The 14,948-nt window shown below is 39.8% G+C and overlaps 1 protein-coding gene across 3 annotated transcripts in view; it reads left to right on the top strand.

Annotated features, from left to right (window-relative positions):
* Nucleotides 1-14,948, top strand: part of hmcn1 (hemicentin 1) — a 597,300-nt gene that overhangs the window by 161,096 nt on the left and 421,256 nt on the right. For all 3 annotated transcript variants that reach the window (XM_072573640.1, XM_072573638.1, XM_072573641.1), the window contains exon 6: nt 4,124-4,230. In XM_072573640.1, the coding sequence (XP_072429741.1) occupies nt 4,124-4,230 (107 nt within the window). The remainder of the gene's footprint in view (nt 1-4,123; nt 4,231-14,948) is intronic.

Below are 14,948 nucleotides of genomic sequence, written 5' to 3'. Positions count from 1 at the left end.
CCCTAAGGCAGTATGCATTGCATCTTTTCTAGTTTAGCAATAATCAAAGATAAATTCCTTAAAGGCAATTTTTAACTTCAGTGGGGTTAATTTAGTTGACAGGTGGAATGTATTCCGCATTCGCAAGGTTGTTCTTGGCAAGAAGCTTGGAATATAGTGGGGCCCAGACTTCATTTACATACCACCAGCAGATCGCAAATTGAGGTAGTCAACAAATTGGCACAGAGGGAGGAAGATGATTACTGACTAGTTCTGGCACAGGTTTACATTGCGAGTTAGCATTCCATGGGTCCAAGTGAAGTATGTTTTGTTCCTCATGGACAGTCAGCTGTTATGGTACACATTGGTGCCACAAAAAAAGGGCTTAGAAAAAAGAAAGGAGGTTCTGCAACAGAACTTAGAGAGGTAGTAAATTGAAGAAGATGACAAAGGTTGTAATCTCTGGATTACTTCCAGTACCATGTGCTACTGAGTACGGGAACATGAAGGTAGATCAGATGAATGCATGGCTAAAAGAATGGTGTATGAGAGGATATTAGATTTTTGGATCATTAGGACAGTTTCCAGGCTAGATGGAACCTGCACAAGCACCTGAACCGGAATGTGTCTAAGATCCTTTGTTCATGCTGTTAGTGAGGTTTTAAACTGATAGGGCTTGGATAGATGTAAAGCTGGGAGAAAGGTTTAGTCTGATATAGAATTAACACTAGGATGGTCCAGCAGACAGAGAAGACATGGGCATGATAAGGCACATGGGAGGTCCAGAAAGCTAAATTGTATCTAATTTAATGCAAGTAGCTTGACTGCTAAGAAGGATGAACTGAGATCAGCAGATAGGAATGAGATATTGTTGCAATCACTGAGCCATGGTTGAAGGAAGGATGGGACTGGCAGCTCAACAATCCAGGGTATAGAAATGTCAGCTGCGACAGCTTGGAGTCTTGCATCATTGATAAAGAATAACTTCAGTGCAGTAACGTAGGAGGATGTCTTAGAAGGATCTTCAAATGAGGCCATCTGGATGAAGCTTAGCAATAAAAAAGGAGCGATCCCTTTGCTGGGATTATACTACAGGCAGCCCAATAGTCAGGAACGTGGAGGAGCAGATATATAGGGAAATTGCAAGAGGTTTGAGAGGAATAGCGTTACAGTAGTAGGCTACTTCATCTTTGCTAACATTAACTGAAATCACTAGTTGTGAAAGGATTAGACAGGCCGGAATGTTTGAAGGTGAATCCATGAGAGCTTGCTGTGCTGGTACACAGTACTACCAAAGGTAGGGCCATGCTAGACCTAATCCTAAGGAATGAAACAAAATCAAATTGCTGGAAAAACTCAGCACATCTGGTAGCCCAGCTAAGGAGCGAAAGCAGAATTAGCTATTTGAGTCCAGTGACCGCTCTTCAGAACAGATGGAACAAGGGTAGTGCAGATATTTAGTGTCTAAATTGGGGGGAAGGTCAAATTTTGAATATCATTAGCAGCAACTTGCATTGAAGTCTACAAGCACACATTTGGAAAGTGGAAGCCTTTTAAATGTAACGTGTTGAGAGTTCAGGGCCAGAGTGTTACCCAAAAAATGAAGGGCATGGGCAGCAAGTCCAGGGAACTCTGGAAGTCAAGGGAAATCAAGAGGTCGATAAATTAAAAATAAGTATTTACTTATTTATCTGTTCACATGTGGTATGTGGGCATCACTGGCTGGCCAGAATTCAATGCCTGTCCTTAGTTCCCCTTGAGAAGGTAGTGGTGAGCTGGCACCTTGAACCGCTACAGTCCATATTGTAGATTGACCTACAATGCCCTTATGGAGGGAATTACAGGATTTTGACCCAGTGAAGGAATAGTAATATATTTTCAAATCAGGATAATGAGTGGCGTGGAGGGAAACTTGCAGGTAGTGGTATCCATGTATCTGCTGCCCTTGGACTTCTGAATGAAAGTGGTCGTAGTTTGAAAGAACCTGTCTGAAGATCTTTGGTGAATTTCTGCAATACACCTTGCCAATTTTATGCTGTTGTTATCTAGTAAGTGGAGGGAATGTATGCTTATAGATGTAATGCCGATCAAAAGGTTGCTTAGTCCTGGATGGTGTCAATCTTCTTGAGTGTGTTGGAGCTGCACCCTTCCAGGCAGGTGGGTGGTATTCCATCACAATCCTGACTTGTGCCATTGTGAATAATGGATAGGCTGTGAATAATGGATAGGCTTTGGAGTCAGGAGGTGAGTTACTCACAGCTTCTGACCTGCTCTTATAATCACCTGATTTATGTAGCATTTCCAGTTGAGTTTCTGGGCAACAGTAAACCACAGGATTAGATTAGATTAGATTACTTACAGTGTGGAAACAGGCCCTTCGGCCCAACAAGTCCACACCGCCCCGCCGAAGCGTAACCCACCCATACCCCTACATCTACATCTACCCCTTACCTAACACTATGGGCAATTTAGCATGGCCAATTCACCTGGCCTGCACATCTTTGGACTGTGGGAGGAAACCGGAGCACCCGGAGGAAACCCACACAGACACGGGGAGAACGTGCAAACTCCACACAGTCAGTCGCCTGAGGCGGGAATTGAACCCGGGATGTTGATAGTGGGGGAATTGGAGATAATGATGCCATTGAATCTAAAGGGGCAGTAATCAGATTGTCTGTCACGGGATGGATCTTGCCTGGGTTTTATGTAGAGAGCAGTAAAAAGGTCAGGCCCTTTAGGATTATAGGGAATGTAGGAGAGTACTTTGAAAAGAAATTGGGAAGACAAATAGGGGCCATGAAATATCTTTAGTAGATAGGATTAAGGAAAACCCTAAGTATATTAAGTGCAAAATGATTACAAGGGAAACATTAAATATGTGGGCCACTCTAGTTCACCATCAATGAAAGATGATCCAAAAAGACATGATCCTGAGATAAGGTGGTCACTGAATATGTCTCTCTGTATATGAGAGACTAGAACTAATCAACACAGTTTAAAAATTAGGGGTCTTTTATTTAAGATAGAGGTGAGGAAAAGTTTTATTTTATCTCATTGGGTTATAAATCTTTGGAATTCTTTTCCTAAAGACTAATGGAGACAGGATCACTGAATATTTTTATGATAAAGATTGATAGATTATTTACTTACAAGGGAGCTAAAAGTTAACAAGTGTAGGCAGAAATGTAGACTTGAGACCACAATCTGATTAGCTGTGAACTTATTGATTGTCAGTTCAAGGGACCAAATGGCCTACTCCTATTCCTGCTCCCAATTTGTACATACATATGTTTGTATTCTCCTCCCTTCTTCCCAAACTCCTGATTGCCTCACACTTCTTCCCAAACTCCTGTTATAACATATTAGTCAATCTTTGAAGTCCTGGGACTTGTGTCTATAACAAGCTGGTGAGACTGGTCTCATTAGGCATGGGCAGCATGGCCGACTTTGAAATAATTTGGGTGCAAATCAATGGCTAGACTGTTGTATCTGAATACAATTTAAAGTCAATTGAAAATGTTTTAAATAAAAGAAACACAGTCTTAATTGAACTGAAAATTAATTAATTGCACATTTAAATTTGAATTTAAGATGAAACATGATCCTCCACCTTTATTTCCCTTGATGGCTTTCATCATTCTTTGATTGTTGTAATACTGCTACTCCATGTTTGGTAAATAAAATTTGTATGTCTGCTAAATGGAGTAGGTTTCAATATTGAGCACAGAATCTGTGGGACCAGTCTAAGCTTTGTGAAGATCCAAAGAAGTGGCAAGGTAAAATCCCAGCCTGCAGACTCAAGAAATCATAATAACCTGATTGGCCTGGGGCTTTGTTTGAATGTTGAGAGCCAGAATAATGTGAACTTGGCTTAACTATGCGGCAACTGTCTGTGTTAGACTTTATTAGGCCTGATTATAACACTATGCGTTGATTTTGTTTGAATAAAAATCTCCAGAATTTTTCCAGATTAGGAGTAAACAGCCTGCATATGAAAAAACCATCTATTTTATTCACTCTTTTTTAACATCTCTGCATTATCTTCAAAATTTTTAGTGTAATTTTATTCATAATTTTAATTCAGTTTAACAGCAATGGTACATTATCAATGATTGAACATTTTTTATTTTCTCTTGACTTGTAGGAAAGTTGATTAAGAAAGGATCTGGTCTTAATGAGCTTTTGCACATTACAAACTCTGCGAGGGTGGTTAATGTAAAGGATCCAGAACCAGGACTGTGGACCATTAAGGTAAAATTTTATGTCAATAATCTGTACAAATTTCTGTGAAGGTGCACAAATTCTGTAGGTTTGTACAAATCTCCAAGTCTAACATCAGTTATACACCAGTGAAATCTCCAAGGAAATAAGGGAGCACATATATCTTCTGGGTCTTTGTTGCTTCTGAGAATTTCCATATGGCCTCACAATGGATGAAAGTTCTAATAGCAAAGTCAGCTTTAGGTACACCCTCAGCTAGGAATTTCTATGTCTGACACTGGATGAGGATCCAATATATAAGAGAGAGACAATTTACTTCTTCTTTCTCTCAAAATTAAGTAATGGTGTTGCAGACCTCCCTTTTCCTAGATTGTCTCTGTTTTCCCAGGATTAGTATTGGAGGGTACCAACATCATATTGCAATAGCCATGCCCTCTGACTGAAATAATTTTACTCTTAAGGTAAAATATGGGATTTACAATTTAAAGATGCAACATCATCAAAGCAAATTTTATGTACCAAACATAATATAACTTTGAATTCTCCCACTAATTTAGACTTTTTTCAATGTTGATTACTGATTACACAAGTATTTATACCCTAGAGTGGGCTATATCAATTTTTCCAATTTATTGTTTAAATAAATTTTCCCTTGTGCAGGTTCAATGTTTTTATAAACATTTTAAGTTATATGTTTCCTCTTCTATGACATAGTGATCAGGTGTCATAGTGAACAGCATCCTGGGGATTACCAATTGACCAGAAACTGAACTAGGTTAGCAATTTAATATTGTGGCAACAAAAGCAGGTCAAAGGCTTGGAATCCTGCAATGGTTAACTCACCACCTAACTCCTCAAAGTTTTTCCATCATCTGCAAGGCACAGTCAGGAGTGTGTTGGAATACTCCCACTTGCTTGATGAGCACAGTTCCAACCACACTTTACAATCAGGATAAAGCGGCCTTCTTGATTTGGCACCATGCCCAAAAACATTCACTCTGTCCACTACTGACTGTAGCAGCAATTTGTACCATGTACAGACTTATTGCAGAAATTCACCAAGCCACCATCTTCCAAACCACAACCTCTTTAATCTAGAAGGACAAGAGCAGCTGATATGTGTAAGTGCCACCACCTCCAGGTTCCCTTTCAAGCCCCTTGTCTCCTGACTCAGAAATCTATTGCCATTCCTTCAGTGTTGCTGCGTTGAAATCCTAGAATTCCTTCCCTAAAAGCAGTGTGGTTGTACGTACGCTAAATGGATCGCAGACATCCAATGAGGCAGTTTACCACCACCTTTTCAAAGGTAACAAAAGATGGGCAATAAGTGCTGGCTCAGGCAACAAAGCTCCACATCCCCTGAATGAATAAAAGAAAAGATGTTCTGGGGCTGATTTTCTTGTAAACCTACTCTGATTCATGAGTTCAACTCCTGTAGGTGGGATGGAAGACTTTCTCTGCCAATCTCTCCCTCACCAAGGTGACATGGCATCTCCAATGTACCATTGCAGCCCTGTAATGTAGACTTCCACTTGCCATAACACTCCGTGATCCAAGGAATTCCATGAGCAGCGACGGTGCTCAACATTGGAAATTTCATGTACCATGACACTGTTGAGCCCTGGAAGTGATGCAAGATATATCATGTTGGATCCTTGCTGCAGGATTTATAATTGCAGCATTCAGTCCAAGAATACCATGCAATAACAACATTAGGCTCGAGGAATGTCAGAGGTTAATGACATAAGTTGTTACTATGCCAGGCAGAAAGCAACCAAGAAATTAAAATCAACCATTAGAGTCATATCTGTCCCAACCTGTGAACAATTCTGCATGAATGATATGGTGCATGGAAAATACTTTGTTTGTATTTGTGCTCATTATTAGAATGTGCTACCAATCTAGTATGGTTGCCAATCATGCTGCTGGGCCATTAAGCACATGGATGAACAGAAATTATTGTTGTATAAGGAAAAGATTCTATAACATACATGGACTATTATTTTTTAAAAAGTTATTACTTGTCTAAGAATTTATTGACTAGCCTCCTTTATTTGATTTGTTAGTAAACAGATAATACTGGTTACAAAACCACTCTAGAGAGTTGTCTTACTTGAGTCCTTGATGCAATGAAAAATAGAACACAGTTGGAGAAAAATAATACACAGCGCGGTGCTATTTTCTTACTTAAACCAATTGTTAAACTCTTCTTGTATTACTCTGAAGTCTTCGGCTTCTAATTCATGAGTGTTGCACACACTGTGAAAGGCTAAGCTAAGGTTACTTGTTAAGAAGAGTCATGTTTGACTCTGCTCCCAGTACCAAACTTTGTCAGCTTGGCCAGTTTGCTTTTGTTTTGCTACCTCTGTGAGCAGGAATTGTATGCTAAGCGATACTGGAATTGTAATGAAATTTTATTTTAAAAAGAACAGACTTCATTTCGAGAATCCTGCAGATCCTATTCTTTAACGTTTTGCTGAGCTGTCTGGGATTTCCATAACTGGGTTACCCTGTGGAAGTTGGCTATTGAAGCTTAATGCTCTTATTCCTATTTTATAGCCTTGTAGTGATCTACCTAAGAATGCATCTCTGCCCAGTTCCCATACCTCTCAGTCCTTAGTCTTCTTCTTTACTTGTGGACAACATCATTCTATTTTCAACTTCAGTGAGCAATGCACAATAAGTAGGGAAAAGAATACAAAAGATGATTAAGAAATACAGTTTCTGTAAGCAGCTGTTATCCCTTAAGGTTCTAGCTCACCACCACTGAAAATTTACTGGTTCCATTGATAACCATGGCTTACAACCGTGAGCACTGGAGCTTTAGCTGTGCCTGAGACAACCTGTAAAATGGCAGGGGCAGCCATTTCCTGAAGTCTGAAATGATCCTACAATCTTACATTTTATAACCACAACAAATTAAAAGCTGCTGTAATTTAATAGTTGAAATGTTGATGTCTGCATTTCATCAGAGGTCACCACCTGAACATGGAATTCAGACTCTTATCTCTTTGCAGTAAGAGATCAAATGGTACAGTAGATAAATTTGTTCATGATACAATGGTAGTAAGGAAAGTGAGTTCTGAAGGGGTCATACTGTGTACAGTACTGGTCACTATATATACAGAAGGATGTTAATGTGTTGAAAGCAATTCAGAGATGCTTTACTCGACTAATACCGAGAATAAGTAAGTTGCCTTATGAACAAAGGCTAGATGTTAGGGCTGTATCCTCTGAAATTTAGAAAAGTAAAGAAGATAGAACAATATAGCACAGGAACAGGGCCCTTGCCTATGATGTTGTGCTGAGCCTGATGTCACATTAAACTAATCCCTTCTGCTTGCCCTTGGTCCTCATCCCTCCATTTCTTGCATATTCGTGTACTTATCTAACAGCCCTTATAACGTCTCTATCATATCTGCCTCCACAACTACTCTTGTCAGCACATTGTACCTACCTACCACTCTCTGTGTAAATAAAAAAACTTGCCCCAACATCTCTTTTGAACAACCCCCCCCATCTTAAATGCATGCCCCTAGCATTTGACACTTCAACTCTGAGGAAAAAAGGTTGTGACTATCAATCCTATCTACACATTTCATAATTTTATAGACTTCTATCAAGTCTCCCCTCAGCATCTGCTGCTCCAGAGAAAACAATCATAGTTTTTCCAGCCTCTCCTTATAGCTCAGACCATCTAATCCAGGTGGCATCCTGGTAAACCTCTTCTGCACCCTCTCCAAAGCCTCCACATTCTTCCTATAATGTGGCGACCAGAATTGAACACAATACTCTAAGTGTGGTCTCATCAAAGTTATATAAAGCTGCAACATAACATCCTGACTCTTGTACTCAATTCCCCAACGAATACAGGCAAGCATGCCATGTGCTTTCTTTACCACCCTAGCTACTTGTGTGGTCACTCAGGGAGCTATGAACTTGAACCTTTGTACATTAATGCTGTTCTGAGTCCTGCCATTAATTGTGTACTTTTCGTTAACATTTGATCTCCCAAAGTGCAGACTTTACAGATGCCTGGATTAAACTCATTCCACCATTTCTCCATCCACATCTGCAAGGATCTATATCCTGCTGTATCCTTTGATAACCTTCTACTCGATTCACCGCTTCACCAACCTTTGTGTCATATGCAAACCCACCCATCTATATTTTCATCCAAATTATTTGAATATATCACAAGCAGCAGAAGTTGCAGGACTGATCCCTGTGAAACACCATTAGGCATGGACCTCCAACCTGAAAAGCACTCTTTCACCACTATCCTCTGCAAATCCCACAGTTCAAAGATGTGCAGGTTAGGTGAATTGGCAATGCTAAATTGCCCATTTTGTTCAGGGATGTGTAGGGTAGCTACATTAGTCAAAGGACATGTAGAGTAATAGGGATAGGGGAATGGGTCTGGGTGGGATACTCTTCAGAGGGTCGTTTTGGACTTGTTGGGCCAAATGGCCTGTTTGCACACTGTAGGGATTCTATGATTCTACTTCCTGAGCTTTTCCTTGCTCTCAATAGTACCCCCTTTGCTAAAATCTTTTAAGTGAAGCTGGCTTTTCTCTCTTTCGAGCTCATGCTTTTTTACCCCATGCTTCTCATCAGCCTCTTGCCTTTAAAATGCTAAGTCTGCCTTTTTGCTGCTTTCACAGCTAATGTTCTTGCTTTGTGAATGATTACATTTCACCTTGCTGACTGCTTCTAAGTTCTTATTGCAGTAATGCTGTTGTGGTAAAAACATTTGCCTGATATTTGTTTTCCTCTTTACGCTTGGTCTTCTAGAGGTTTAGATGCATACAGTACTTAAAATAGAACGACAGTATCGTATAGTAAAGACAACCAAGGCATTTGGTAGGGGAACTACTGATCACAAAAACATGGGATTCACAGAACTTGTTTATGCCATTCGATATTCTGTTGCATTTAAGCTTGATACAACTATCTAACAGACCTGTTACCATGGGTGAAGAACAAACAATTACAAACCACAGAGATGAGACAAGATGGCAAAGAGAGAATGACTGTCAAGCATAGGAGTGTTACAGGTTGCTCTACAGCAGAAGGCGTGTAAAAAACATGGTTAAAATGTTTGTCTGCAAAATTGAGCATTCTTCAGTTTTGAGCCAAAATGTATGATTTGACCCTAATTTTCTTAAGAAGTCCAAAGGAGTTCCAAAGGATGGTTGGTCCGACAACAAACAATTGCTGAAACACTGGTCAAGAAACCAAATGTGGTTTACCAACCAATGGAAGATCTCAATGGATTTCCTTGACTCGTGGCAAAACCCAAGAAGAAGACAGAATACTTTGAGATTACCTAAGATGCATAAAAGTAATGTTTTGTATGGCCAAGAAGAAACAGTGGCCAGCAAGCCAGAAGAGGCTCAACCAAATTTTACATAGATAAAAGTGACCAAGTATGTACGACTGTTAAACAGTATTGAGTTGAAGGATTGCCAGGTCACAACTCCAGTGAGTTGGCCATGAATGCATACTTTGAGTGCTAGTTGCATTTCACAATCATGGGTGTGTGATGAAAGATTATTTAATCTGACATTCCTTTGGTAAGATGTACAGTAAGGTTATAATGGATAGTTGGTCATTACCAAGTGTACAACAAGTACTTAGTCAGTAGTGTGTTGGCCAAAATTGAACATTTAGCATCATTGTGAAAGTCTGCAATTATATAGGATTGTCAGATATGGAAAGCACTTCTGTCATCATCTAATCCAGACCAAAAGCTACAAATACACAAAACTTGCAATAATAAGAAAATTTAGAGAACAATAAAGCTGAGCAACAATCTGTCAGTACCACAATTGAGCACCTGAAGAAGTCAGCTTTACCAAACTATCATGGAGGAAACTGAAGATATCCAACCTCAAGGGAGATGAGCTACATACAACTCGATTGGAACCAGACTGTTGTCCATTGATTCATGCACAGTTAAGAAGAGCAAACCTTCTGGTACAAGCATTCAGAATATGACAAAAGAGAAGAAGCATGATCCAGAAACCCAGGATACTACAAAGAGGAAAGAATTTACCAGAACAGCTGGCTTCCAGGGAGGAAGTACAGGAGGTTAAAGTGTTTCCAGATAAGGTAATAGACTAATAACAGCATCTACAAAGTACAATGAAATGAAAGGTATACAAGAGATAAAAGATGCTGAGGCAATAAAAGGATTCAAGATCAAAACCAATATCAATAGTCCACAAACAAGAGATCCACCATTGTTTCAAATCTAAAGAGCCCGTTTTGAGAAAAATGTGAAATGTTCAGATGCTCCCACTCTGAATTTGTGATGTTAGAGACATAGTTGAGATGTAATAGTGGTAAGTGCTATTATTATATACTGGTTTGTACAAATGGTTGAGTCTAAGGAAAAGGATTGTAGGGGTGGGTGGTGGGGGGTGTTGGGGAGAAGGGAGATGTGTAAGGTAATGGTTTTGAAGAGGGCTAATGTTCATAATATATTTTGCTCCATCTTTTCTGCTGATGTTGCATATTCTATGGGTAGAGACAAGGTGTTCTACTCTTGCTTTTGGGGGGATTGGATGTGTCTGTACCAGCTTCCTGTGTTACTATTAATTATGCCTGACCAAATGTCATTATACCTTTTATCAGTTTTATTTTATCAATTTATGATGAATAATTTACACTTGCAAAATTATGAAATAATTAAGGGACCAAAAGTGGAGAGGAGATGAGGGGAATTACTTCTCTGAGGGTAGTGAACCTGTGTAATTATTTATTGAAGAGGTCTATTGATGCTGTGTCATGAATCATTTACAAAGCTGAGATAGATAGGTTTTTAATCAGTAAGGGAATCAAGAGTTATGGGGAAAAGGTAGGAAAGTCACGTTCAGGATTAACAGATCAGCCATAATCACATTGAATGGTGCAGACTTGATGGACTGAATGGCGTATTTCTGCTCCTGTGATTCATCATAGTCCTGTCTCCAAAAAAAATTTGTGTTATGTAATGAAAGTACCTCTTCTGTAGATACTCCATGGTTGTTTATTTTCTCCCACTTTGCATTAGGTAGGTTCAAGATAAAGCAAAGACAAAAGACAGTCGGTGGCAGTGAATTATCTTGAACAACCCTTACCCAGATATCACATTCTAGAAGTAATGGCAAATATCACAAAGTGCCAGCAGTGGTCATCTGAGAAAATATGACCATATTCTGTTGACATGAAAATATTGCCAAGGTATTTACTTTCAAATCGTATAAAAGCAACAGGAAAACTAAGAAGCAATTCTTCTAAAAAACAGTTTGGTCTATTCTTCTATGAATTTTGGTGGACAGAAAATGGAGTGCAGAAAAATATTAGCTGCCACTTCACTACATTGCTTTGTGCTGGTCACAGACAAATTTCAGTCCTAATGTCTATGATAGATGAAACAACTCCAATTACAAGAAATTCTGTTTTGTTTGGATTTCAATGCTTTGTAATCAGTTGCCTACATTGTTGATTAGGTGGTAGGATATGACACACAATGTTTGTTGTGTGGTCTTCTGGAATGTTCTGTCCTCCACCAATATTAACAATTCCATTTTAAATGCCATGCTTACAAATTATAGCAACACACTTTGTAACTAAGTGTGGGAATAAGCAACATTTAATAAAGTTTCACTGAGACCATTTTAACATAACTTGACAAAGTTATAGAATAAGTATGATCTGCTTTTTATATTGGGACTGACATTTCTCATTCAGAATTAAGGGCAGAATCTTAGCAGCCTCTGCATAATGTGGCAGTAGTGAGCTTGTAAAATATGGCAAGATTGAAAAAATGCAATTCTCATTAGCAAGGAAAAATATGTCCAATTTTTCTTGAGACAGTTTTAACGGTGGGACCAGAATCCCACGGATGAAGCATGAGACCTATTTGCATGTGTTAGCATCTCGTTATTACCAAATCTCATCTGATATGGACAATGGAGAGAAACTAGACAGTGACAATTCCTGACGTGATTGTCTGATTGGGCACCTGGTGTCTCTAGTTTACTGCTTGCTTCCATGGAACTCCATCTTGGCCAACATCCCTCCCTCCTCTCTCTACAAGAATCTCAGGGAGTCCCTCTCCCACTGCAACTCCTAGGTCATTTCCTCTGCTCTGAAGCTCATCCACCTATCCACTCCACCCTCTCCTCCTTGACCTATCACCTTCATCTCCTCCCCCACTCACCCATTGTACTCTATGCTACTCTCTCCCCACCCCCACCCTCCTCTAGCTTATCTCTCCATGCTTCAGACTCACTGCCTTTATTCCTGATGAAGGGCTTTTGCCCGAAACGTCGATTTCGCTGCTCGTTGGATGCTGCCTGAACTGCTGTGCTCTTCCAGCACCACTAATCCAGTGTTTGCTTTCCAGCATCTGCAGTTATTGTTTTTACCTCGTTGATTTTAACCCTACTGCGAATCCTCTTGCAAGGATGTCTGCCTTGAAGAAGTTTTCCTCCTCTCTCTACAAGAATCTCAGGGAGTCCCTCTTCCACTGCAACTCCCAGGTCATTTCCTCTGCTCTGAAGCTCTTCCACCTATCCACTCCACCCTCTCCTCCTTGACCTATCACCTTCATCTCCTCCCCCACTCACCCATTGTACTCTATGCTACTCTCTCCCCACCCCCACCCTCCTCTAGCTTATCTCTCCATGCTTCAGGCTCACTGTCTTTATTCCTGATGAAGGGCTTTTGCCCGAAACGTCGATTTCGCTGCTCGTTGGATGCTGCCTGAACTGCTGTGCTCTTCCAGCACCACTAATCCAACATCCCTCAACATCCCAGAGCTCCATAAGTAGTGACTGCCTGAATCCTTTGTCAAAAATGCACCAGTCTGACCATGTCATCATGGTTCACCTCTGATTAACTTATAGTGGTTCACCACTTTGATACTGCATTTTGAAACACACTGATGTTTTTCATTTCTGCTGTCAGGCCGCTTTGCATGCAGGACCAGTCACCCATCTTATGCATTGGAACAGGATACATCTTCAGGCTCTTAGTTTGCTCCCTTCGCACTCACTGACTTTGTGCTCACTTGGGTTCTCACAGTATCTCTGCTTTGCCTTGCCTTTTTGCATATTGCTGCCACGTTCAGAACTACCAGGCTCATAGTACCTCTGTTTCACCTTGCATTTTAATACAGACAAATAATGGATTATCTTGCCATAGTTATCATTAGTGATCATCAAGGAAGTGGACATGTTGCAGTATTGCACCATGCTATGTCAGTGTCACATCAACAAAATGTGCAAGCAGCTTATGCGTCAAATGAGCTTCAACCAAATGTTTGTGTCTGAAAGTCTTAAGGTGAAGGATCATTTTGTCAGTCGGGGGTCTACGACATTCGGTTACAGCAATAGTCTCATTTCAGCATAGGGGCTTGGACACCGACAGTTGGTCACTTGAGGCATTCAGGATTAAAGGATCCATGTTGTTCATCTAGGGTGTGTACCACAGTCAGTCACGCAGGTTCACTGGAACCAGTCCAGGCATTAACAGCAAGTCAGTCACAAAGTTGTACAAAGAATAGTCAGGATTCTAATCACTCATCATATGGGGCTGCCATTTTAAGTTGTTTAAGGGGTGGGCGACAGTCCAGCTTGGAGATTTGTTCACTGAAAGTCAAAGCATGTTATCAGGTGCTACTGCTGTGATGGCCTCATTTGAGAATTTTGGGGATTGGAGGTTATATGTGATGGGGCTGCGAGGTGGCAATTCATTGTAAAAGTGTGGGAGAGGATAGTGTATAGGAGGATATGCATTACTGCAGCAAGTTGGGTCATGGACAGTCACTGCCTTGACGTGAATGGGATGGGGACAGTACACTATAAAAAGAGAATTTTGAGGGTAACCTGATAAAGGTCTTTAAAACTATGAAGAGAATTAATAGGATAGACATGGAGAAAATACTTGTGTTGTTGAAGAATTCAAAACTAGGGATCATATATATAAGGAAGTTACTAATACAACAATGAATTTAGGAGGAACTTCTATATTCAGACAATGCTTTGAATATGGACTTTGCTACTGCCTGGACAAGTTTAGGCAAATAGCATAGATACATTTAAAGGTAAGTAAGCTGATTGGATAAGGGGATAAAGAAATTAAAGGCTGTGTTGTTAGGGTAAAATGAGGCTCATTTGAAGCATAAATACAAGTCAGTTCAACTGAAGGTCTATTTATATGCATTACTTGCATTTAGAAATGGTTGATAAAGAAATGTTTTGTGTATATCTTCTTACAAGCTTATTTTCCAAGTTGGATGGTTGTGAAATAAATAGTGACTGTCAATTTTGATGGTCGCCTCATTACTAAAAATAGCTAACTTCTTTCTGTGACCATGCACCATGAAAAATATAAAAAGGACAAAAACTTTAAGAATTTAGTCATCTCAATTCTAGCCTTTTAAAATCAGAAGAAAATGGAATGTAATCATCTGTGGTAATGTCACATGTGTAAACACTTCCCTTAGATGACCTATAATCTGGGAAATTCTAGACATGCTTTTCTGAAAGACTTGGGAAAATTTGCATCCGGTACGTTTAGGGACCAGTTTGCTATGACTATCTGTTAGTCCATCAAACACTGGTTTCAAAATATTATAATTACATACTGAAGTTCCCTGATTTTTTTTTGAACCAAGTTTTAATTGATAATTATTGGAGTTGGTGCAATGCTGATTTGTTCCGTTAGAATCTGTGGCTTGCAAATGACTAACCAGC

Source organism: Chiloscyllium punctatum, chromosome 7, assembly GCF_047496795.1.
Source record: "Chiloscyllium punctatum isolate Juve2018m chromosome 7, sChiPun1.3, whole genome shotgun sequence".
In the NCBI taxonomy this organism is placed as follows: Eukaryota; Metazoa; Chordata; class Chondrichthyes; order Orectolobiformes; family Hemiscylliidae; genus Chiloscyllium; species Chiloscyllium punctatum.
The sequence above is the reverse complement of the archived record's forward strand: the minus strand, read 5'-3'. Positions and strand labels throughout refer to the sequence as shown.